The sequence below is a fragment of the Mustela putorius genome, unplaced genomic scaffold (genome assembly GCF_011764305.1).
Source record: "Mustela putorius furo isolate JIRA1106 unplaced genomic scaffold, ASM1176430v1.1 tig00003962_pilon_pilon_pilon, whole genome shotgun sequence".
Classification (NCBI taxonomy): domain Eukaryota; kingdom Metazoa; phylum Chordata; class Mammalia; order Carnivora; family Mustelidae; genus Mustela; species Mustela putorius.
In genome coordinates this window covers 1,290,082-1,315,172 of record NW_025422106.1, presented here as the reverse complement: position 1 = coordinate 1,315,172, position 25,091 = coordinate 1,290,082, and the positions used below count along the sequence as shown (strand labels likewise).

The 25,091-nt window shown below is 56.1% G+C and overlaps 1 protein-coding gene across 4 annotated transcripts; it reads right to left on the bottom strand.

Annotated features, from left to right (window-relative positions):
- Window positions 1–4,668: 4,668 nt before the first annotated feature.
- On the bottom strand, window positions 4,669–17,173 carry STAC2 (SH3 and cysteine rich domain 2). Of its 4 annotated transcripts, XM_045070217.1 has the most exons (12): window positions 16,612–17,171; window positions 10,458–10,503; window positions 10,197–10,349; window positions 9,744–9,841; window positions 9,490–9,580; window positions 8,768–8,880; window positions 8,606–8,678; window positions 8,430–8,491; window positions 7,835–7,932; window positions 7,400–7,451; window positions 6,906–7,043; window positions 4,669–6,304 (listed from the first exon to the last, which is right to left on the bottom strand). In XM_045070217.1, exons 1-12 carry the CDS (start codon window positions 16,699–16,701, stop codon window positions 6,200–6,202), a joined length of 1,119 nt encoding a protein of 372 aa, XP_044926152.1. In that variant the 5' UTR covers window positions 16,702–17,171; the 3' UTR covers window positions 4,669–6,199. The 4 variants fall into 4 exon arrangements, 3 of the variants coding, with proteins under 3 accessions (XP_044926152.1, XP_004764731.1, XP_004764733.1); XM_004764674.3 differs by having other exon boundaries at window positions 10,197–10,503; window positions 16,612–17,170; XM_004764676.2 differs by lacking the exon at window positions 7,400–7,451 and having other exon boundaries at window positions 10,197–10,503; window positions 16,612–17,172.
- Window positions 17,174–25,091: the final 7,918 nt, after the last annotated feature.

Below are 25,091 nucleotides of genomic sequence, written 5' to 3'. Positions count from 1 at the left end.
GGGTAACAGGTCAAAAGTGGTCCCAGGTGTTGGTTGGGAACCAACAGAAGTCTTGGTACCAGTTGTCACTTTATTTTATAAAGCATCGAGACACTGCATGTATTTCTCAGCTTTCCCCTGAGGTTGAGGGGCAGGGGGATTTCAACTACCACCAGCCCAGAAGCTGATGCCACCTGGACTCGACTGCCGACCCCTGAAGCTGCTCAGATGGCCTTGAGCATTCCAATTTCTAGACCTTTTCTTTCCAGCCAAGAGGGATTTTACCCTGATGACCTTAGAAGAACACACTTCTCCCTCTTCCTCTGTTCCTCTCCCTGGCTTGTCCTGTCTTGTGTCTCTCTCACTTGCTTTGCACTCTCTCAAATAAAATCTTAAAAAAAAAAAAAAAAACCCGCACCTGATCTTGGGGTTCTGAGTTTGAGCTCCAGGTTGGGTGTAGAGATTACTAAAAACTTTTAACGTTTCTTTGGTTTCTATCCATCACATAGGGCACAAAGGAAAAGGCTTTTATCAGCAGAAATTGGAATAAACACTTGTTGAAGCCATTGTGAGTTGCTTAATGAATTTGTATCCCCTTTTACAAACAGGAGTAAGTTTTATTTTGCCCACTTAGCTGGTAGTGATAACCGCCAATACATGTTTCAGTGAAGGATCTGCTCTGCGAGTCCTGGTCTGTGAGGCACTTTGGCGTTGACATGGGTTCTCTAATCCCCAGAACATTGTAGAGTTATTTTCCATTTTGTAGATGTGGAAAGCAGTGAGGTGATGTGCTATTCACACAACCTGCATACTGGGGATGGGAAAATGGATTCAAGATGTTTAGAAAGTAAGATAGGACTTGGTAGGCACTGTGGGGGCCAAGGAAGAAGTGACTTGATCCCCAGGCCTCAAACTTTGGGGGACTGGGCAGGTGATGTTTTTGGTGGTCAGGGAGGAATCAAGTGATTTAGGGAGAATGGCTAGAAGAGCTTTGCATATATGGAGTGGGGTCGCAGTTAGAAGGACAGATGTTCAGATGGGAAGTGTCAGCCAGCCAGTTAAATACAGGGGTGTCAGAGGTCTAGCCTGGGGAGAAAAGTAGCAGAGAAGGGGCCCCCTTCTTTAGTCCTCAGCATAGCTAGGTGCATGCCTGTCCTAGTTTCCTCCCTGCCCCCCACCCCTCTCCTGACCCACTGGGGACTTGAGGGGATGTGCTGGGCAGATGTTCCCAACTGCACGTGCATGGGGAAGACAGGACTGATAGGTTCTTGGAGACACCAGACCCCCTCTCCTACCCCGCCTTTAGGGTCCTCATCCAGTCCAGACAGGGTGGGGCAGGTGGGTGGCCCAAGGCAAGGCAGCTCGGACTCAGAAAAATCCAGAGGATCTTCACCCTGCTCACATGCATCAGAATGGGATTTTTGGGTTCCCTGTTGCCACTGTAGCAGTCTGTGTTAACTATATCCTTTAGTTTGTGCTGTAATCCTTTGCAAGTCCACGTTGCGGGGAGGCTGCGGCCTAGAAGGGGAAGGACCTTCACCAAGCTTCCAGCTCGGATCATGGGATACCTTCTTCCCAAGCATGGCTGGACCACAAGAGGAAGGGCATGGTAGGCCACCCTCCTTCCACTCCCCATATCTCTCTTCCCCTCCCTTCCAGGCAGTGGAGGGATGACAGGAAGGAGAAGAAGGTTACCAAAGGGACCCTCCACTAGGCTTCCTGGGCTTGCAACTCGAAGCCAGTTTCCGCCCTTGACCAGGAGATGGCGCTGTTCTCCTGCAGGTTGCCGGAGGGGTAGGCTACCGGTTCATTTTAAGGGTTGTTTTGGAAGCTGTTGGGGTGGGAGAGAAGGGGTCTGGGTTTTAGGAGACTATCTCTTGGAAAACCTCGGGTTTAGTCACTTCTTTCTGGAGCTCACCGCAGACCTGGAGGTTGCTTCTTTTCACCATAGGCCTCCAAACCCTCCCCAGGGCAGGGTAGGCGGCAGCCTCAGCAGGCAGAGCCCCCGAGAGTAACCGCTGGATCTCGTCCAGGTCCTGGAGCCTAGGGTCGTTCCGATGGAAAGATAGGTCCATCCTCTCAAAGTCACAGGACTGGTCCCACCACATAGTTCTGCATATCATTTAAAGGGGCTCATGGCCCTCAGGGAAAGCCTCCCTGAGAAGTCTAATTCCATTTTGGGGGGAGGAAACTGAGGTCTGGAGAAGCCAAGGACTCCCCAGGATCCCAGCATGGCATGGACACTAGCACCTACCGTTGATCCTCCTGACGTGGGAGGGTGTGATTCAGAGTAGGCAGCCACACAGGGACGAGGCCCACAGCTGCTGCAGGGCCACGTGGGCAGGAGAAGGGAACTGGGGTCCTTGGACCCCTTCCCGGAGCTCTCTCTGAGGCTGAGAGACAGAGACCCCCAGGCCAGCTCCCTGCCAGCCCAGGGAGGCCAGAGGCTGGACGTCCACCCTGCCTCCCTCGCACTCCTCGGCAGAGGTCCCCAGCCTGTCCCAAGCATTGGGGTGGCATGTGTTAAGGATGGGGGGCGGTGAAGAAGGCCGACAAGAGGGCGCGCCTGGGTGGCTCAGTGGGTTAAGCCGCTGCCTTTGGCTCGGGTCATGATCTCAGGGTCCTGGGATGGAGTCCCGCATAGGGCTCTCTGCTCAGCAGGAAGCCTGCTTCCTCTTCTCTCTCTCTGCCAGCCTCTCTGCCTACTTGTGATCTCTCTCTGTCAAACAAACAAATAAATAAATAAATAAAAGAAGGCCGACAAGACCAAAGGGAATGGGACTAACAAAATGGGTGAGGTTGCACAGACAGGTCTCCCTCTGTCTGTGTATCCCCACCCCCACCTCTGATATCCATCTCTCTGCTCTTTTAGGCCTCTTGTCTCTGGCTTCCAGACTCCCCCTCTTTTCCCATCTCCCCGAAGTCTATCCACAGACCATCTATGCCAGGTTAAAGCGCAGGCTGAGGTGGAGGGAGGGCTCGTGGGTCAGACAATAGAGCCAAACGGGGAGCAGGCACCAGCAGTTCCTGGACATCCTCTGCCAGAGGCCAGGGGTATCGCTGGCCCAGCCACACCCCAGAATGGCACAGAGGAGGGCAGAGGCTATCGTGGGGGCACCAGCTGTTCCCCGCCCCCAGGCAGTGAGCGTGCTGGTAGTGGTTCAGCCACCCGAAAAAGCTGCTGTACTCAGCAGTGCGGCAAATGGGCTGGGGAGGAGGCGGGGGTCCAGGCCAGCTGCCGGCTGGGGGCAGGCACAAGCGGAGTGTGCAGAAAGCTTGGCTGAAAGGCTTTCCCTCTCTCCAGTGGGGTGGGCTTTTGTTCCCCAGAGCCCCTGGCTCAGCGTCTCGGGGTGTCTCTGTTTCCATCTTGTTGTTCTTAGGCACCCAGGGACCCTGGTCAGGAAAGAGCTGAACTGGGAGGCAAGAGCCATGGTTTCTGAGACTGGCCTGCTCACCAATTTGCTGGTTGACCTTGGGCAAGTTACTGATCCACTCTGGGCCTCAGTGTCCTTCTGTATAAAAGAGGCAAGGCAGGGCTGGATAAGTTCTATGACCTTGAATATGCCCCCTAATAACTCTGTGCCTCAGTTTCTTCATTGTGAAAAGGGGAGAGAACCCCTTGCCTTGCTGGGTCATTGAGAGGATTACATAAAGTTCCCGGCATGGTTCTCCAGGCACAGCAGGTGCCTCTTTAGCCAGTTCTCCTCTCTTGAAGCCCCTGGACTGGGTGTGTGACCCCTTTTTTCATACCCATTACCAGGGGTCCTAGAAAGGAGTGGTCATCCTCCCTCTCCCGCTCACCCACCTAGCTCTAGGGCCTTCCCTGGCTAAAGGGGCCCCAGGAAAGCTCCGCGTCTGGCCCTACCTGGCCGCCCTCGCTTTGGGTGGGGGGGGGCAAGAAGGCAGAAGCGCTGGGTGCCGACCAGGAGGGGCAGCACACGCTCCCGCATTCTGGTGGCACTGGCGTGGCCCTGGCCCCCCCGCAGCCCGCCTCTTTCTCCCTCTGCGCTCCCCTCTGCCTATAAATAGCACAGGACGTGCCTGCCTTGGCTATGACGCGGCCAGGCAGGCGGAGGGGAGGGAGGCAGCTCTGCCGCGGAGCAGGTGGGCGGCGGGCACTGGTGCGGGAGGGGCGCTGCCGCCAGCCCCCCGCGTGCCAGGCTCTCCATGACGGGCGGGACTGAGTCATCTCAGGGGGGCCCCACTGTCGGAGACTGTCCGCTCCGCCGGCCTTTCTGCCTTGGGTTTGCGGGAGCTGCGGGGGCGAGGCTGATCTCGGGGAAGGGGATGTCTCGGGGGCCAACAACGGCTGCGCGGAAATGGTGCTGAGGCTCATGGCTGGGCGCCCGTCCCCTGCGGACGCAGGTGTGCATCGAGCCAGAAAGTGACCGCAGCTGCACCCTCTCCCCTTCCAGCATCCCAAAACATCCCACCCCACCCCACCCCACCCCTGCCCTGCTTTTCTCTCGAACTCCTCCCCAGATCCCCCATCTCGCGCTGCTGCCCAGAGAAGGGATTAGGGAAGCATGGGGACCCCTGCCACGTCTGGGTCTATCCCAGCTCCCCTCTTCTCAGAGATCCACAAATTCTTCCCCCTCCAGGCTTGTCTCCTTTTGGCACCTCCAGCCCCCGCCCCACTCCTTGCACCTTTCCTTCCTCTCTCCCAAGCAGACACGCGGAGCAGACAGATTGGGACAAGAAACATTTATTTAAAGGGTCTAGGGGCTCAGCAACGCCCCCGTAGACCCATCATGCAGCCTCGTGTACCGTGGGCATGGGGCCCGCCCCTGGGATATTGCTGGGGGGACCCCGTGGCAGCAAACAGGGCAGTGTGGCTTGAGCCCCCCATGGACGGGGAGAAATGGGGCAGGGGCCAGTGGTAGGAGGATGTGTCCCTCCTACTGTGTGGGAGGGTGTGACTGTGCCCAGGATGGGGGCTGGCATTGGCTGGCACGATCAAGGGCACGAGAGGAGGCTCTGAGCTTAGGGGGAGAGGGAGGTTGGCACCATAGAAAAGCAACCCGCCAGGGAGGGGTCCTCTTCATGTGTGTGCCTACCCCACACTCATGGTGCCCACCCCCTTCCTTTCCTGGTGGCCAAACAGAATGATGGGTCTTGACAATCTCCCACTCCCTCTTCCTCCCAGGACTCAGTGTCCAGGAGAAGGGCACAGCTACAACCAGAAGAGGGACTCTTGCACAGAAAGAGGGGTACCAGTGTTTCCGGCAAGGCCCAGAGGAAGGGGGTGAGGAAGGGCCATGTGGAGGTTGGCCCTGAGGGTGGGGCTCCCAGGGCTGGGCCCTGTGAGACCTGGGGCAGAAACTAAGCACAGCTTCCCTGGCTGGTCAGTCCTGCTAGCTGAGACTTCCAGATTCCTGACAGTCAAATGAGGGTTCTGACCAAGCATGGGCTGGTTTTTTGTTGTTGTTGTTCTCAGTTAGGTTTCTGTGGGTAGGATGCTACTGAGTGTCCTTCCCCAGTGGGCAAGGGCACCACGAGGCCGCTCTGTGCTGACTGACTGTTCTCTTTGAGGAGACGGTCTCTGATTTACCGTGCTTTCCCCAGAACTCGGCCCTCTCCTCCTCTGTCTGCCCGGGGTTTCAAGTAAGGGGAGAGATTCCCGCAGAACTTTCCTGAGAACTGATGGAGGGACAGAGGTGGTGAAACCAGGAGTTGGACTCGGGATCCTCCCGCAGCTCTGAACCGCCACCTGACCCTGGGCAGAGGGCAGAGACCTGGGGGACTTGGGAAGGCACCTTCCCAAGGCCCCACTTCCTTCCAAAGGGGCAGCCGCAAGGTCACGCACGTAGACCCAAGCAGGAGCTCTGCGGGGCGAGGGGGACAGTGTTGGGCATGCAGAGGTGGTGTGGGTGTGGGAAGGCTCTCTGGACAAAGCAGCGGGAAAGTTCCCCAGGAACGCCCCCCTCCCCAGGGCTGCATTCAGCGTGGCAACTGGATGTCCGGGCATGGGCTGGACCTACCTGGAGTTTCCCCATTCCCTCCCACTTTCTCCTCCTTCCTCATCCCCAAGTCCCAGAGGAGCAACTCCCTCAGGGCAACTTGGGACCCAAGAAATAAAACCTTCCTCAGTGCAGAAGGCTCCCAAGTCCCGGGGAGTGGCCCCTAGGAAAGAGGCAGAGGGCAGATGCCTTTTCCCCTCTGGGGCCAGAAGCAAGGGCCAGGCATGGGCAGGGTGGCATCTGGGTTCTCTTGGCTTCTCTCAGATCTCGGTCAGGGCGTCGGCTGGCACCAAGCCCCGCTTCTTGCCGCTGCTGACGCGGATGAAGCCGTCAGCATCCTTGCTCCTGCCCACGCCCACACAGATCTGAGTGGGAGAGACAAGGAGCCGAGTCCCGGCTCTGCCTGCAGCCCTGGCCCTGAGTCCTGCTGATGGCTCCCAGGGGGCCACCCCAGGGACTGATGGGACCAGGATCAGATGTGGTTGGAGACATCAGCTGGGGTGACGGGAGCAGATCCCATGAGGGTACTGAGCTCAACAGACAGCGAGATCAGGACATCAGCAGATGCTGAGCAGCACTTTGGGGCTGACCTGTGAGATCAGCTGTTCTAACGCCCCAGCTGAACTCCCATTTCGCAGGGGAGGTAAGGGGAGGGGAAAAGGCTTGCCGGAGCTTATACAACAAGCCAGAGGCGTAGCCAGCATTCAAACCCAAGCCTCCAGACTCCTCACCCAGTGCTCTTCCCCTCCCCCAAGCTGTCTCGAACCCAGTTCAGCCCCCTGCCTGTGTTGGCCACCAGCCCCAGTCCCCAGCAGGAGATGACAGGAGGGCCCTGCAGTCCCGCCTTCCTAACCCTCCTTCCTTCCCACTGCCAGGCTGGAGGTGTCCTTCTCCAGGGCGTTCATGCCCCGCCTGGCGCCCCTTTCCTGCCCACCTCTCCAGCTGCTGCGGGGCCCAGGAACTCACCTGGTTCTCCTTGAGGCTCATGTACCCCTGTTCCTTGTTCCCAGAGAAGGGTTGGCAGCAGCGCCAAACGTTCTCGCCTGGCCTGACTCGCTGCACAAAATTGGCTGGGAAGAAGCCAACCCGGTCGCCAATCTTGCCCTGGGGATGAGGCTGGCAATGAGCTCCCATGCCCACCCCCCAACATCGCTTCCTCTAGACTCGCTGCCCGTTCAGAGCCACTGCCATCAAACTCCAGATCCTGGGCTTCCTGTATCCGAACCCCCAGAGGGTGGCTTCTGCGCCGGGAAGGGCATGAGGTGAGTAGAGGGACAAAGGCAGGGAGGGTCAAAGTGAGAGCAAGTCCCAAGTGCTGGTCCTAGGCTTGGTGAGGGCCAGTGGCTGGAGGAGGGGAGGACTTTGGGCCTGGAGAGAAGAAGGTGAGGCAATGCCCATTGAAGGTGGGGAAAGGTGGGGTGCCTACCAGGGTCCCTCTGCTCCCCACCCTGCCAAGTCACCTTCCACCAGTCCTCGTTAGAGTCATCCACCAGCATGATCCGGTCCCCAGGCCTGGGAGGACAGAGCTGGGGTTGCAAATGGGCAGGAGGGACCTGCCCTTTCCACATCTTAATGATCTGGGGCCCCCAGATCCCCAGCATGCCCCCACCCTGCAGCTGGGGGAGCATTCTTGACGCCCTCAGAGGACCCTGTGACCACAGGGACAGCAGACACTGTAGGGCAGAGCCCGGGTCGGGGGCAGGAGAGAGGACATCAGCACCAATCTCTTTTGGACTCTGGGCAGTCCAGCTCCTCTCTGGGCTCAGCTGTCTCATGCATGCCGGGAGAAGGTTCCTGAAGATCCCCCTCACACTCGTATTCCAAGGTCCGGGAGCGGGGCCCTGAACTGGAGCTGGGTGGCTGCCTGGTGGGGCCGGACCACAAAGAGGACTTACTGCAGAGCCAGGTCGTTGTTCTCTTGGGGCAGAAACTTGTAGAGCGCGACATAGGAGTACATGGGTCCCACGTCCTTCCGCAGAAGGGGTTTGGGGGGCTGTGGAAAAGCTCTGGGTCAGTGATGGGAAGAGGACCCTCTCCTCATTCCACCCACTGTTCACTGGCCCTGACCTGCCTACCCTTGGTGGGGAGGGGGGGGTTGCTAGGGATTGGGACACAGTGCCCCTGGGTCCATGACGGGGAGAGGTCAAGTTCTCCTATCTTCCGGGTTCATCTCTGGGGGACCAGGCCAAGGATGGAGCAAGGGAATACTCTCTGTGCCTTGCTGCACCTTGCTGCGCCCTGGAACGGCCCAGTCTTGGGGAGCTGGCACGGGAGTGGGGACAGCAGCATTGGCTCCATGGTGGGAGGGGGGCTACCCCCCTTTCCTGCATACTCACCCTGGCATTGCCCATCCCCGTAGACTGAGGATAAGTGATGGAGCAGTGACACCCCCACTCACCATGCTCGCACCCACCTATGAATCAATGACAAGAAGAAGTAACATTCCCTTGCCATCTGGCCTCCCAGGGCTCAGTGCCCGCATAACCTCACCTGTTGTCCGGGGCTTTTCTCCTCCGGTCCTGACCCTTCACTCTCAGCTGGGGCTGTGAATACTAGAGATGCCAGGGCAGGGCAGGGGCATGAGGCTGCAGGGAGTGGCCCGCCCTGGGCTCCATTCCCTGCCCCTAATCCCGACCTCCTGGTCCTCTGGTCCCACCTCCACTCACCACTCTCTCCAGGGGCCTCCTCTGAGCTGCGAATGCTGCCTTCCCCATCTTCATTCAGCTCATCCCGCTCACTCTGGGGACACACGGGGGAAGGGCTCAGCCCCTGGACCCTCACCCTCAGAGACCCCTGCCTCCCAGGCTCCCCTTGGGTGCCCTACATACCAGGCTCCGCGTGGGGGACTCAGAAGTACTGCTGAAGCTGGAGCGGTTCATCAGGGCCAACGAGGTGCCATAGCGCAGGGTCTCATAGACGGGGTCTACCTTGCCGCTGGCCCCTGCCAATGAGCCACTCTCAAGGCCTGGCACCCGGCAGCCAACCTTGCTCTGCCCCGAAGTCCTGTGTCACTTTCACTCCCTTACAGCCGAGACATCCTTTCTCTTTAACTCCCTGCCTCATCCTACCCCAGGACCCTCTCTGCCCACACCAGTCTTCTCCAGTTCCTCTTGGAATGCCTCCCCATCCTTCGTATCTCCGGACACCTTCCCTCTCTCCCTGTGGAGGAGGACAGTGCCTGCCTGACTCTCTAGTCTCTACCCTTCTCAGTTCAGGCATTCATGAGAATGGTGATTGATTGCCGATTTGTGTGATTAGCTCTTTCATGTCTCGCTGCCTCACTAGACCACGAACTCCACCTTCTTCAGTGCTGTGTCCCCATGTCTAGCATGATGCCTGGCACTTAGGAAGTGTCCCGTAAGATGTCTGTTGAAGGATGAATGAATGAAGGAATGAATGGGTACCCCCTCATTGAGGACAAGGGCATTCAGAGCAGGGAAGTGCCAAGGACTGGCAGTGCCACCTGACTCAGGTGCCCATCTAAGGAATGTGTGGGTTTCTCATCACACCCCTGGGATGTGGGATCAGAGGCCATGGGGGAAACACTCACCAGTGGGTGGGGACTCTCTGCTTGTGACGCAGGCGGGGGGTGGCTCATGCACCAGGAGCGGGGAGCTGAAGTTGCGACGGAAGGAGGAGGACTGTGGCAAGAGGGAGCAGAGAGAGGGCATAAGGGTATAGCTTGTCCTTCCCTGAGCCCCAGGACCACCCCATGGGAGGAACCGGCCTGGAGGGGGGCACTCATTCCCCTCACAGGCCAGTCTTTGGGGGGAGCACCCACAGCCAGCCATGGTCCCCACTCACCGCCTTGCCTGGGCATTGCTGGCGGGAGATCTCCTCAGAGCACCAGAGGTGGACACTCACTTTGCACGTCTTACATCGCAAACCCTGCTTGGAGTTTCCTGGGAAGAATTTGGGTTCAACAAGGACAATTAGGCCAAGGAGGGTACATCCAGGGGCAAGAAGCAGAGCGGGCAGGTGGGGCACTGGACATAGGAAGGGGCCGGGCAGCCTTGTGTCAGCCTGGGGACCGCGCGCCTACCCCTCATACACTCGCAGCATCAACTGATGCCCAAGTTTTTAGTAAACGCTGCGACCCTGGGCACCTGCCCACCCCCAGGGTTGCCCGTTGGTCCACCCAGGGTGAGGGGTGCAGTGAGAACGGAGGCCCTAAGTAGCAAGAGCCCAACATTGGCCTGGGTATACTCTCCACCGCCCCCTCCCCCGACCCCTTTCTTTGACACTGCAGGCACGTACCCACAATGAGCTGGTGGCATAGCTCACAGGGGCTAGCTCTCTTGAAGACATGTTCCTGGAAGCTGTGCAGTCTTACTGGTTTGAGTGGTGCCAGGGGCCGTGGGATGGGGCAGGGGGAGGGGGCCGGCGTCGGGACATCCCCGTCTGTAGATGCTGGTGGTGGGGAGGGAGGGGGCAGTGGGGTTGGGGGCGTCAGCAGCACCTCAGTGGGGCACTTGAGCTCAGAGCCCGAGCGAAGGAAGAAGTTCTCCACACTCTTACTTCGGAGGATGGTCTTGAGGGAAAGCGAGCGCTTGAACCTCTGCAGCTGAGAGAGGAAGTGGGGCTGTAAGCAAAAGCCAGAGGGGACTGGCTCCCAGCCAGGATAGCTCCTCGGTCAGCCACAGCCTCACAGCCTCTAAGTACTAAGACAGAGGCTGCCCTGTTCCAGAAGGTGGTCCCAATCCCGGAAGCTGACAGGAACCAGGTAGGGAGCGTCCGTGAGCAAAGAAGGTCTGGCTGGGCAGGCACGGTTGGGAGTGTTGAGCACTGTGACAGGCTGGCCAGCCAGAGAGCAGCTGCTGGGGTCCCCTGGACAACCGGGGCTAGTCCACACGGCCAGCCCAGTGGGGCCAGGCTTTCCAATTTTTCAAAAGAAATCTAGACTTTTCTGTGAATTTAGATAGAAACAAAATCGAGGTTGTACTGCATTTTTTTTTCATTGCAGAAATGGTAGTGTACTATGTTTCCTACGCCTTGCTTTTTTCACTTAACAGTAAATCTTGGAAATCATTCCATACCAACGCATAAAGAGTTTCATCATTCTTGTTTATGGCTACACAGGATTTCCTCGTATGGGTGTACTATTTACTCAAGTTAAACAAAATAATACTTTGGGGGCCAAACAGACACACCAGGTCCCCAGTTTTCCACTGGTGTTGTCCACCAGGCTGGGAGTTGGGGAGGGGTCATCCTGGACCCTCATCCTCAGGGGCTGATTCTTCCTCCAAAATCGCTCTCCAGCCCATCCCCTATAATCACCTCATTGTCTCCACAGCCCTGCCCCAGTTCAGGGTCACAGTCCCCACCTCCACCCTGCCCATCTCCCCCTGCTCTCCCTACAGCTGCCAAAGAGGTGATCCTTGACTTGGTTAACCACTTTCCATGGCTCCTTAGGACATAGTCAAGGCCCTCGGCCCCGTCGGGAGACTCTGCGGCTCGGCCAAGCCTTCCCTTCCCACCCATGCCTTCCACCTGCAGCCCAGACACGGGGATTCTCAAACCCGTCCGTGTTTATTCCTCTGCACTTTTTTGATGCATTTGTCCTCTTCTCTGCCTTATCCAGTGAATATCCTCTTTATACCTCAGGGTTTCCAGTGACTTTTCCTCCTCTGGAAAGCAGTCTCTTCTTCTGCAGGAATTCCGTTGAGTATAACCGCTCCCTCCTCTGGGCCCCACTGCACCTAGTACCGACTTCCATTACAGACCCAATCTGGTTTACGTTGTCAGTTACTTCTTACTACCTCAGGACACTGGAGCCCCTTGAGGCCAGGGACAGTTGAATGAAACCCCCACCCAGAGCCCCAAGACATAGTAGCTGCTTGGTCAATGTTTGTTGATCAAATGATAGGCGAGTGCCTGGAATCCTAAATGGAACCCATGTTCTGGAATGCTGGGTTCATTCTGCAGCCAGCCCAGAGTTCCTTCCATTGCTCACCCCAACATATCCTTCTCACAGTCTGCCCAGAGTGAGGTCTGGAAACATCCCTACCCAGATCCTTGAACCTCTTCCCCTCTGGGGAGAGCCCCCTCACTCCTGCCCACTCCTTCCCAGCGGTGATCGGTAAAGGGGGCGGGAGGCCTGGCTTCAGGCTGGGAGAATTGGTCAGGGTTCCCAGCTGGCACTTCCAAGCAGCCTGCGTGACCCCAGGGAAGCTGGCAGGTGGCAAAACATAGGAAGAAGCAGGAGGGAGAGGGCGATGTTTGGGCATGAGGCAGGCCCCGCTGTGCCAGCTGGGAGCCTTGGGGTGTCTGGCACGCTGAGTTGCCCAGCTTCTTGCCTTCCAAACTCAGCTTCCTGTGTAGCACTGTAGGCTTCTTTGTGCATCTATGGGAAGGAGGGCCCCAGGCCCCAGATCCCTGGGTGTTAGGGCAGAGGTGGAGGCCTGGAGGGACAATTAATTAGAACACAAAGGTATTCTATGAGCCCACAGGACTCTGGGGGCTCTCAGAGGCCCAGAGTGTGGGGGGAGGAGGACCACCTACCGTTCTGCCCAGGGGCCAGAGCACAGAGCACAAGAGGGCTTTGGGATGCTGTGAGGGGCAGGGGCACAAAACTACTCCTGTGGTCTCAAGGCAAGTCACTTCACTTCCACTTTCTCAGCCTCAGTTTCCCCACATCCAAGGGGAAAGGGGCAGGACTAGATGCTCTCTAAGCAATGCAAGGCTCTGGGTCCAAAAAGTAAAAACAGAAAGCTATAATGAGGGGCTGTCCTTGTCAAAATACTGGGGTTGAGCTAGCACTCCTCCTGCAGGACCTTATGAAGACTGGCCCTTCCCGCCGACACAGTGACAATGACGGTCCCACTTTGCAGATGAACTCACAGGTGCCTAGGAGTGAAATCACCCACGTGCTGTGAGTCTTCGGCTGCTAAGTGGCAGAGCCAGGACTTGAACAGTGGCTTTGGCTGTTGAGCCAAAAGGACCAGAAGAGTCCTGCTGCTCTGGGCTCTGCCTTGGCCCTCACTCACTCCTGACCCTCAGCGATGCCATGGTCTTGCCTGCCAGGTCAACCAGGAAATGTAAGGTTGAAAGGAATGTGCAAGATCGGCCACCTAGAGTAGTCCCCCGCCCATAAAATCGGCCCACAATGCCTTCACCACGTCCCCTGTGAACAGTTGTCTGACTGCGGGTCACCTCCTATGGCAGGAAGCACACCGTCTCCTGGGACAATCATTCCATCTTTGGGCAGCTGCAGTCGCAGCAAAGTGCTTCCCTATATAGAGCTGAAACCTGCCTCCCTGAGATCTTTTTGCCTATCGGCTCTGTTCTTCCCTTGGCTCCAGAAAGGGCCACTCCCTCTTATATGTACATCAGTCCTTCAAATATTTGAAGACATCAGTCCTATCCCTCCCGCCCAAGGCTGTTATTTCCATAGTAATCCCCACAGGATGAGATGTGTAGAGCTCCTTACTCTCCAGCCTCTGCCCTTTCCTGGTCTTCCCCTGGCCTGTGCCAAGAGCCACCTCTGCAGGGTACAGAGGTCTTTGGAACAGAATGTTCCCCAGCACTGGGGCAGCCCCAATTCTGCCCCCAACTTCCTGGTTCTGCTGGAGGCCCCAGATCCCAGGAGGGGAGAGAAGCCGGAAGGAATAATGTATCACCTGGGATGGCTGGCAGATGTCAAGTGTATGGCTGGACAGCAGGATGGGCGCACATCTGCCAAATGGCTTGATGCCTGTCCCCCCAAGAGACATCTGGCTTGGCTACTCAAACCTCATTTTGGCTCAGCCTGGTCAGGTATTCCCACTCTTGCAACTACTAGGCCCCAGAGAGGACTAACTCCCTATTTCCCTATCTCCCATCAGCTCTCTGTTTGATGCCCCCCAGTATCCCAGGACCCATTCCCTCGGAGAAGCTGCCATGTACCCTGGCAAGCTGACCCACCAGGATCCTTATTCTCTCTGGATGTCCCAGGAGATTATCTGGCTTGGAGACTGGACCTCCAGGCCCATTCTCCTGAATCCCTTCCCGGAGGCGGGGCCCGGCCTGCCTGCCTCCTCCCCACCTCCCCACAGACTGGATGGTCCCTTCATTTCCTCAGCTCCCCGCAGCATCTCCTCACTTCCCTCCAGCTCCTGAAAGGGCACTAGGCAGCTGGCGGTGGGTGGTGGCAGGCGTGGCACAAGCTGACTCAGATGGCGAGCTGGCATGGCAGGGTCTTCCCAAGGATGGCACCAAAGGGGGTGATGGTACCACCCTGTGGTAGGATGGCATGGGGACCCAGCGATGGCAAGGATGGTAGCAGGAAGGTCACTGAGTAGCTCAGGTGCAGGGATGTGATCCAACCTTAGTATGAGCAGGAGGCTGGACTTGGGCTGGCAAGGAATGCCCAGGGGACCCCAGCACTGATGAATGATTCTGGAATGTTGGCTTCACTGCCTAATGGACACCAGCTGCCTCTTTGTACCTGCCTCAAACTCTCCCTTCCCCCTTCCCCAAGTTCTATAGTCTGAGGACCAAGCTTCTTTGGGACAGGTTGAGATGCTGGGAGCTAAAGGGGCTAGTAGGGCCCTGAATTCTCCCCCTGCCCATGTCTGCCTTCCTGAACACCTCCATCCAGATCCCCAGCCCAGCCTCTGGGAGATTACAGTCCTTTGCAAGGGTGAGATTTAGGGAAGGGGGGTAAAGGGGCAGGGCGATGTATGCAATCCCCCTCCTCTTGCTCTTGGGATGTCCCTGGATCAGCCTCAGAGGTGAGAGCATTGGAGTCCTTGCACTGGGCGAGGGAGATGCAGACCTGCCATGCCCTGCCCTCCCCCTCCTGCCCTCTCCCTGCCCACACAGCTGAGCTTGCAGCCTCTGGGTTTGCTGAGACAGCACTGCCTCAACTCCTGCCTGCTTTTGGAGAGGTCTTAAGAAGGGGAGTAGGCAGCCCTGCCTCCTGTGGGAAGCAAGGCAGGGCCTGGAAGACCCCCATGCCCTTGGAAAGCAAAGGGAATGTATCCATAGGGGGCTACTACAAGGCAACTGGGAAGGCCAGGGATATTGGCACTCAGGATGGGGCTCAGCTCCTGGGACCCTCTGCTTTAAAAAAAAAAATAGCCATCACAAATATTCCAAGCAAGATCCTCCCACCCCAAGACCTGACTCCTTTCCTAGTAGAGACTTGGATCTCTGAGGTGGAGTTAACTCTGTGGTCTGAGAGACCAGAGTCTCATTCTCAGAAGGGGGCAGAAGAAGGTCAAGTTCTGATCTATAAACTGACATGGAGATGGAGTGGGTCTCACTGGTTTAGAGAGGAGGAGCTTCCTGGGGAGCCTCAGCCAAGTGCCACCCTGCCCCTACTCATCTACCCCTGGTCACTCTCTAGATGACCTTGACCTTGAATTAACCTCATATCCTGAGAGGTGGCCTGGACCGAATTAAGAGCAAGATGGGCATTGGAAAGAGCTATAGATGAGCTCCACACCTGGAAGGAGCCAAAGACCCCACCCGTTTTTTGTTTTGTTTTGTTTTGTTTTGTTTTGTTTGGTCTTCAGTGCCCCCTCCTCGACTGGATAAACAGGAGCAGGTGGGAACAAAACACCAGGGTGGAAGGGAGAAGGAAGGAAGCCTTGGACTGAAGTCTGGGGAGGAGACAGAGAGCACTCTTGACACAAGCCTCCTTTTATCTCCGCATCCCCAGCCCACTCAGTTCATGTTGCTCCCCGCAAAACTTCTTCTTGAGGGTCACTCCTGAGCACCTAGAACTTGGGGAGGATGTGGACAGATTAGAGGTGGGGGGAGAGCATTAGATTTAAGGGGTGGCCTCCCCCAACCCCTATAGCACCAGGAGTCTGGGCTCCGCCTGCCTTCACTGGGGAATAATTTATTCATTGCGACTCCCGCAGGAGTAACAATCATACATAATTAGAGTTAATTATGACATTCATTAATTACGATGACTTCTCTTTTTGCTTCCATCCGCCCCCCACCCCCGCCCCCTGTCCCGCTCCCGGGGTGGGGGGTGGGGCTGCCTGTCCTTCTGCTCTGGAGCCGCAGCAACAGTGCCTGGTCCCCGCCCGCGATGGCCAGCACTGCCGCAGCCCCCAGCGAGCACTCGGAAGCTACGCACCCCCGGGCCGCGGCCTCACGTCCCCGAGCCTAACCTGGCTGGAAGGGGGGAATGCGGGACTGCGGCGGGTCGGACAGGGACATCCAGAGAGGCTCAGAGATAAACATATATAGATGCCGAAAGAAAGCGGGAGAGACACCAAGACAAACAGGTTGTAGAGACATTTTCAGAGAGTCACAGGCAGAGAGGGACAGACGGAGCTACAGAGACCTGGCGGACGCGGGAGGGGTGCGCCTCGCACACACACACCGGCGCGTACACCGGCCCACACCCGCTACACACCGCTACACACCGCTACACACTCCCTCCGCTTTAGCCGCTCCGATTCCCTCCAACAAAGCCGAGTTACAACCTCCCCAGAGGGTCGCGGCAGCGTGTCCGCTCATCACGCGCGCAAGGGCGTGTCGTGCTTGTGTGATGGGCGCTCCCGGTGGCCCCTCGTCGCGAACCCACTCTCCCAGGTCACCACGCAGAGCCTTCGGGATCACACAGGTCCCGCTGCCATGACCCGAGCCCACAGCTGTGACCGCGTCGGGGAGAGGGCACCCGGGCTGGGGACGCACCCGGGCAGGGGTCCAGGCCTCTACCCTCCTGAGTTACCTTGGTTTCCTGGAGGGCAGAGATGGTCCCCGGGGGGGTGTGGGTGGCCGCGTCATCCGGTTCGTTCTCCTTCTCGCTCATTTCGGTCATGATTGGGGGAGAGGGGGAGAGAGGGTGCCAAGACCCGACGGCAGGTCTGCTGGGTGCAGGTGGCAGGTGGCAGACGTCTCTCTGGGACCCTGAGGCCCTTCTCCAGAGACTGCCCCCCAGTGAACCCCAGGAAAAATCCGCCCTGGCAAAGCGACCCCCCACTGCCGAGAGCGGGAGGAGAAAGTTCCCGGGTTGGCCAGTGAAGGGGAGTAATTACACGGAGCCGCGGGAGCCGGACGACCCCGGGAAAGAGGACCGAGGGTCTGCAGAGGATGCTGCTCCGAGCGAGGGGAGGAGGGAAGTGGGGACGCGGGGATGAGCTGAGGGAGGGAGCGACGGAGCAGTCTGTGTCCGGCCGGCTCCTCCGTCCTCTGTGCCCGCCCCCCATCCCTTTCCCCCTCCCCCCGCCGGCCCCGGCCCGGCACCCGGAGGCCCCTCCGCCCAGTCCTCGCCTTCCAACTTTGATTTAGGAGGTCGCCAGGTCCCTCCCCCTTCCCTCCGCTGCTCCCCCGCGCGGCTATGCTAATCAGCTTCTCAGCTATTGGCTGCCGCGGTGGCCAGGAGCGCAAGGTGGGCGGAGCCTAGGGGGGGCTCGATAAGATGGGGAGGAGCATGAAGGGTAAAGACGTGGGGAAGGGGATGGTTTTACACCGAAAGACCCTGAATGGGGAGCGTGACAAAGTCGTGGAAGACTTGGGAAACCATATTAGAGACTGGATGCGATTGAGGGAACAAGAAAAGGTTGGATCTACAGAAGGATAGATGAGAGTGACATCAAAGTTAGGACTTTCTGATAGTGAAGTAGTGGAAGAATGTGGACCCTTCTGCCCCATTAACTGGATGTGTCTGCTCTGGAGACTCCAATATAGGCATCCCTTGACTGTGAGGGGATGTCCTCATAGCCTTCAAGCAGAGAACTCTGCTCCTCAAGCAGAGAAGGGACAATTTAACATCATGTGTTAAATAAAGGCCAGACCTGACAATCCCTCCTTTGTGGACGCAAAGCAGGATTCCTCTGGGGCTTGGCCTTTGGAATTCAGCAAAGAAGGGACCTCAGTCCCCACAGCTAAGGTCCCCAAACGTCCCCAAGACACCTTCCCCTCCTAGTGACCCTACCACAAATGGAGATAGATCAGGAGGGACGTTGGTACTCTCCAAGTTGTCCCCTGCCCATTGGGCCTGAAGGTGTATCTCTTTGAGCTTTATCCCCTGGCCTGTCCAAAGAAAGGGAGGTAGATTGGGGGTTGAAGGAATCCTTCCTTGAGGGTGGGTGAAGAAACTTCTGGATCAAAGTCCCCTCCTTCCAGGGGCTCCTCTGCTGTGGGTGATGAGATTGGGGGGGGGGGAGGCTCAAGAGGGTTCTGCCTTTATGCCAGCCCTGGGGAACAGAGGCTGAACCCTGGGTCCCCCCTCCTGCAACCCCTGCATATAGCCATTCATGCAATCTCTGTCCTCCCAAGAGTGAGCTCACCATGGGAGCCCTGCTCAGGTTACTCTGTGCAGGAATAGAGATTTATTTGTCAGTGGCAGAAGTAGGACAAGGGCAGAAGTGAGGGTTTGTGGTTGTGGGGGCCTAGTCCCCTCCCTCTTCAGATCCACCCACATCAGCCGCAGACTGACTCTGGGTGCTAGCTTTCTTGAAAGACGCTTCGAAGGATCCTGGCCTCAGCCCTCAGACCAGTCTCCCCTAAGGCCCATCCATTAGCCAGCTTTCTGCCAGTGCCCTCTGAGTTGACGGCTGCTGTCTTCCCTCTGGTCCAGCCCAGGTTAGTCCAACATCCCTCCCTGGGCACTCAGACTTAGGGGTACTTGAAGCACTCTGAGATAGGGTCAACAGGCCCTCCATCTAGCTTAGCATAGGCTGGAGGAAAGAGGGGCCTCCTCTGTGTTGGAGACCTCCTAAGGGGAGGTACCCGTATCCCCCCAAACAACAGAGATTCTGAGTTTCTTAGACTCTAATACCTATATAAACACAAATTAACTGTGTGGCCTTAGGTAGGGAGCTAAATCTTTCAGAGCCTTGATTTCCTCATCAGCAATGCAGAGGCAGTGCCTACCTCACTGTGAGGAGAATGAATGAGGAAGCTCCCCTTAGCCCAGAAAAGACAGCAGGGAAAGTTGTTTTCTTCTTTCCCTCCTTTCTTGAGAGATAGGTCCATTCCCAGTGCTTTCTTAGAGAGAAGAAACAGCTTCCTCCTCTCACTTTCCTGTTAATTCATGGGGGAACCAACTCCAAAGGAGATTCTGAGAGGGAAGAATTCCCAAGGGAATCAGTGTTCCCGGTGACCCAGGAAAGCCAGAGAAGTCGGTGGGCCCTGGGGGCCCTTCTGGTCTCCGCATCAGAAGCCCAAGGTGGGGACTATGCAGAGAAGGCAAGGGGCTGGATCCCATGACCTCTGGATGTCCTTTCTGGCCCGCAGCCTTCGTGTTTCAGAGCAGTCTTTCATGAACTAAGCCTGAGTCATTGCCTGAGTGCTGACAACTCCCACTGCAGTGACTGGGGACAGGGCACAAGTAGCCGGGCTAGCTTCTGAAGAAGGAATATTCTTCCATCTCAGAGTCAGAGGGCAGATATGAGGGGTGGGCAGAGCCAGGTAAGTAGCAGTCACACCCTTCTGGGGGTGTGACAGAACTACTGGGTGCCTCTTAGTGGGACAGCCGAATGAGTTAAAGTGGGTGGTAGGCTCTTGGGAGCCTGGGGGCAAAGGATGGAACAGATGGCTCCATATCTGCACACAGCACCATGTCCAGCCCTTTTCTTCCTGCTTTGTGACATTGGGCAGAGACCTATCCATCTCTGGAAGGACTTCGGTTTCCTTCTTTTTAGATTGGCACAATTGGAATAGATTAGGTTGACATAGGGTGTCAGGTCAGAATGGGGGCAATAATTGTATATCTCTTAGTGTTCTTTTGAGGATTAAATAAATTAACATAAGTGAAGAGCTGGGCAGAGTAAGGGCAAAGTAAATTGTTTTTATCTGTCTATCTACCTGTCCATTTATTTAGGGATACTTAACCTTGAACTTGCAGGCAAGCTTCAAGGGGTTCATGAATCCCTTGAAGCTGTATAAAATGTTGGATAAGCATTTTCTGTGGGACAGCCTAGAGCTTTCACCTTCTCCTCAGAGAATCTAAGATTCCCGAAAGACTAAGAACCAATGGCCTGAAGGATCCCCAGAACCCCTCCACTCTGAGCGGATGAGAGTCTCTGATGGGAGGGATTGCTTCTCCTTCCATAAGGACTGACCTATTTTCTCCCTTAACACCACCTTCAGCTCAAGTCCCTCCCTGCTGTGGCCTCTGCCCCCATGAGTTGCCAAGCGCCACCCCCCCAAGCTGAAAACACCAGTGGTTGGTCTTTTTCTCCAACTTTAGAATTGGAGCTCCTAGGGTAGGGAGTCTGTCACAGTTGAGGTCAAGTCTGGTTCTCATCTCCCAGCTGAGGAGAGGAAGAGGGCCCAGGCTCCGCGTGGGGCAGGGGACACAGGGAACACAGTGAGAGGGCTGGCCTTGCCCAGTCTCCCCTATCTCCCCCTGCCAGCCCACCAGGGCCCCAGAGACAGATATTGCTCTAATGAGCTAAGGCCCATGGCAGGCATCAGTAATTATGATTTTATGGAAATGTAGAAGGCTCTTACGCAAGTGCCTGACACACTTCCTGGCTGTGGCATCTGGGACAGCCAGGTCCCCAGGGGCTGGAGGAGAGCCCTTCCACCACCCCTTGCTGTCACCAACCCCTGGAGCTCAGGACACTGGCATAGAGCCGCCCTCCCACTGCCTGTGGCACTGTCTCTAACACACTCTGGGGGAGCTGTTCCCTCCCCCTGTGCCCCAGGCTCCCCGGAGGGGAATGACATGGGCTCCAGTATATACAATCCCTGCCTACCCCCCACCAGGCAAGCTGAGGCTGTCCCAGACACCAGTTTACATGGGAGGGGGATAGTGACCTTGGGATTACGTGTCCCTCTCCTCCATGAAGAAAACCTCTCCTTCCTGAAAGACATCTCCTTCTACTTTCCTGGGGGCTGGGACGGTAGGGCTGACAGCAGTCTTGGGGCCCGGAGTCAGAGCCCCTGTCTGTACCCTCCCCAGGTCCTGTGCCAGTTTGCCCCCCCCCCCACCTCCCAAGCCTCTGATGGTATCCTACCCACCCACAAAGCATCTGTTACCAAGGTAACAGCAATGTCATCACTTTGGGGTGAGCGAGGAGGTGGAGCCCAGTGGACTGGTGGAGGGAGTGCGGCTGGTGGTTAGAATTTTGGAGAGATGAGCACTGAAGGCCCCCAACTCTGAAGGAGGATCTTTGAGTTTGGGTGGAGAGCGGCCTGGGCACAGACGGGGGCAGAAGGTTGCCGACAGCCCGTGGAAAAGAGGGAGGATGAAGTCTGGAAGCAGCTGGATCCAGTCCTTATAGGTGAGGGTGACTCCGCCTTCCTACGCTCGAGAAGCGTCAGGGTGGCGATGCCCAGGAGAAGCTGAGGCAGGGACCACGGAGCCTGCCTTTAACCCCTCCCTCAGGGTCCTGCTGGTTTACTTGTCTTAGGGAGAGGCATTGGGGCTGGGAGTGTGTAGACCCAGCCGAAACGGTGTGGGGGAACCTGGGGCCATCGTGGGTCCACACCGCCCCCTGCTGACTGCACAGAAATCTACACTGGGTGGCCTTCCGGGAGGGGCGTCTTTGAAGATCTCAATTTGATACATCTGAATCATGAGGTCCTACTAGGAGCCTCGAGTGGCTCTGGGCCTCAGGGGCGTCTGAGCTTTGCACTCAAGGCCTTCTTGTGAATCCTGACCCAGACAGTAAAATAATGCAAAGGGTTTCTCTGAGCCGACTTGGGGTACAGAGCGGTGGAGCCCATGTGGCAAGCTGATAGAGGCCATGGGTAGGCTGGAAGGCAGAGAGGCCAGAGTATTCCAAGCAGAGGGAACCGTCTGGGCAAAGGCAGAGAGGTGTGGGCAAAGGCAGAGAGGCGTGGAACAGAAGGGCCGGTCGTGGATGCTGTCCGCGCAAAGGGGAGAAGGAGGGGTGGGAAGAAAGAGGAGGTGGGGGCGGGGCTGACTGGCTCAGTCCGGGGAGCAGAGCGCGGGACTCTTGATCTTCAAGATCAAGAGTTCAAGCCCCGTGTTGGGGCTTAAAAATAAAAATCTTAAAAATAAGTAGACGAAAGTGGACAGACGGCCCTGAATGCTGAGCCTGGAAGCTGCGTTTTCCTGTGAAAAGTGGCTTCTCCAGCAGGCTCCCTGGAGCCCAGCTGAGCAATCCAGCCGTGCCTTGGAGGCATGGGGTGGGGGAGGGGGAGGGGAGAGCAGACAAAGTGGTTCAGTCAGAACTCGAAAAGAATTTAGACACATGGCTCTATATTAAATGTTCTGCAAGCCTTGCATTTGACTCCAAGAATATCCATGCTGGTTTTCCTGCCAGAAAAACGGATTTTAAGAACTAACTATCCTGTGCCAATGGTGCCCTGGAAGATGGACCATGGTTAGCCAGGGTTTTCCTCAGCCCAGTCTGAGAATGACACTGAGAGCAATGGAGGCTGTGGGGGGGGTTCTCCCCCTCTCCCCTGGGAGTGGTGCCATCATCCCAGTGTCTTAGGGAGATTGCCCTGGATCCCAAAGGCAGCAAAATGGAAACAAGAGAGTTGTAGTGAGCTTTCAGGGCCCTCTGGCCAAAGGTTTCACTATGGGAACGGACTGCTGTCCATTCCCGTGTCCTGTGTCTTGGCCTGGGTGGAAGGCATGTGTGCAGGACAGTGTGCAGGGGACAGTGGGGTGGCTCATGTTCCAGCCCATTCCTTGCTAGCCCAGAAACTTCAGCAACCTGCATCCCTCTGGTTTCCTAGTCCCTAAATGGGGATCATCTTACCTCCTGGGGGTGGTGGTCGTGGATAGCAGGACTGCCCCCCACCCCCATCACACGACCCTAAATCAGGGAAAGCTGCTTCCCCTGTCTGCAATGCCTTTCCCTCCCTGCTGCGGCCTCCCCGCTGCTTCCCAAGGGAGTTCCCAAGTCAGGTGGGACTCCTGAGTAGCCACACCTGCTGAGACCACAAACCCCGCTTTCTGCCCCTCCCACTCCATCATTAGCACAACCCTCCCGACCTGGTTCTCCACCTGTTAAAACCACCGCAGCCCAGCTGCTGTCACTTGCATTACTCATCCTCGGGGTTCGCAGCCGGGAGTGGAACGGAAAGTATTTTGTCCCCAGTTTGCAGCTGGAGAGCCAGAGCTTGGAAAAGCCCCAGGTCACAGTCATCCCTGGAATCCAGGTTCTTGGGTGGGGTACTTCTTTGGGACTTGTTGAATGAATGAATGAGTGCACTTCCCCCATCAGCCCTCTTTCTTTGGGGGAAGGGGTAGGCATCATTTTCTAGCTCTCCAGGTTGGAATGTTGTCTGGAGATTAATTTTAAAATTCCATACATATTTATCAGGCGGAATGGAGCATAGTACAGTGATTCAGAGGAGGGACTGTGACCCAAAGGGCCTGGGTTCAAATCCTGGCTCTACCTCCTCTTAGCTGTGTGACCTTTTAAAGTTTTTAAATTTTTTAAATTTATATTTATTTATCTGACCCAGAGAGACACAGCAAGAGACAACACAAAAGGGGAATAGGAGAGACAGAAGCAGGCTCCAATGGGGGCTTGATCCCGGGACCGTGGGATTGTGACCTGAGCCGAAACAGACACTTAATGACTGTTAATGACTGAGCCACCCAGGTGCCCCTAGCTGTGTGATCTTGAGATAGCTATTTAACCTCTCTGAGTCTCAGTATCTCTGTATAATGAGGGGAAGGTGATAATAGAATAAAAGAAAAAACCAGCCTCTACCTTAGAAGGTAGATTGGTTAAAAAGCACTCTGTAGTTGTAGTAAGCACTACGATTTATTAAATATTAATATATTAATAATATAATATTAATATTAAATTAAAAAAACTATTTATTAAAAAAACAGACCCTCAGGGCTCCTAGGCGGTTGGTTAAGCATCTGCCTTTGGCTCAGCTCATGATCCCAGAGTCCTGGGATCAAGCCCCACATTGGGCTCCCTGCTCAGCGGGAAGCCTGCTTCTCCCTCTGCCTGTCGCTCCCACTGCTTGTGCTCTCTCTCTGTCAAATCAATTAAAAAAAAATCTTTAAAAAAAAAACCAAATATGTAAACAGACCCTCTTCTCTTCTAAATTTTATTTTTTTTTAAAGATTTTATTTCTTTATTTGATAGAGAGATACACAGTGAGAGAGGGAACACACGTAGGGGGAATGAGAGAGGGAAAAGCAGGCTTCCCGCAGAGCAGGGAGCCCGAAGTGGGGCTCGATGTGGGGCTCCATCCCAAGACCCCGGGATCATGACCCTAGCCGAAGGCAGACGCTTAACAACTGAGCCACCCAGGCGCCGCGTCACTTCTAAATTTCAATAGATAAACCCATATGATGTACTAGGCACTGGGGATACATAGAGAAAGAAACCGCTACATTTAGTAAGGGCTTAATTATTACCTAAATTCCGTTTTCCCTCTACTCCACAGGGTAGAAGCATTTATCAACCCCCTTTTATAGTTGCCACATGAAGCTCAGAAAGGTTGTTACTTGCCCAAAGCCACACAGCTGAACTTGAACTCGGGGTTTATCTCAAGACAGATATTCTTAACCCCAACTGGTTGGCGTCTTAAGATTTTATTTATTTATTTACTTGACAAAGAGAGCACAGGCAGAGGGAGCGTCAGGGAGAGGGAGAAGAGAGCAGAGAGCCCTACAGATCCAAGGACCCTGAGATCATGATCTGAGCCAAAGGCAGACGCTTTACCCACTGAGCCACCCAGGAACCCCTGGCGCGCCTCTTCGTCCCTACCCTCAAGGGGCTTCCACTCTCTGATGGGGAAACAGACCCTGGACAAAGGGCACAAAGAAGAAACAGCATGTCAGACAACCGCTGTGGAGGATTTGGTGAAGGGCAGAGACAGGACATGGAGAAGTAAGCACCGGCTGGCTGGGCTGCAGGGAAGCTAAGAAGCAGACAGTACGTTTGAAGTGTGAACAGAGCATCCTTTTTTCCGAGGTGAGACCTTTTGGTGGTCGGAGTGGGACTGACTCTCTGTAGCAAAGGCTTAGAGCTGTGCCCGCGCGCAAACTCTAGGGGGCGCTGTTTGGCGCTGAGCTGGGCAGCCAGACGTGGCGGAGGCCTTAATGGGAGGCGGGGCCGCCTTCTGGGGTGGGGTTGTGTGTGTGTTCGCAGGCAGGAAGACCCCGCGGGGACTGCCAGGTTCCTTTTACATCATTTTGCGGGTTGCTCAGGACTCAGGACTTTTTTTTTTCCTTTTTTTAAGATTTTATTTATTTATTTGACAGAGAGAGATCACAAGTAGATGGAGAGGCAGGCAGAGAGAGAGAGAGGG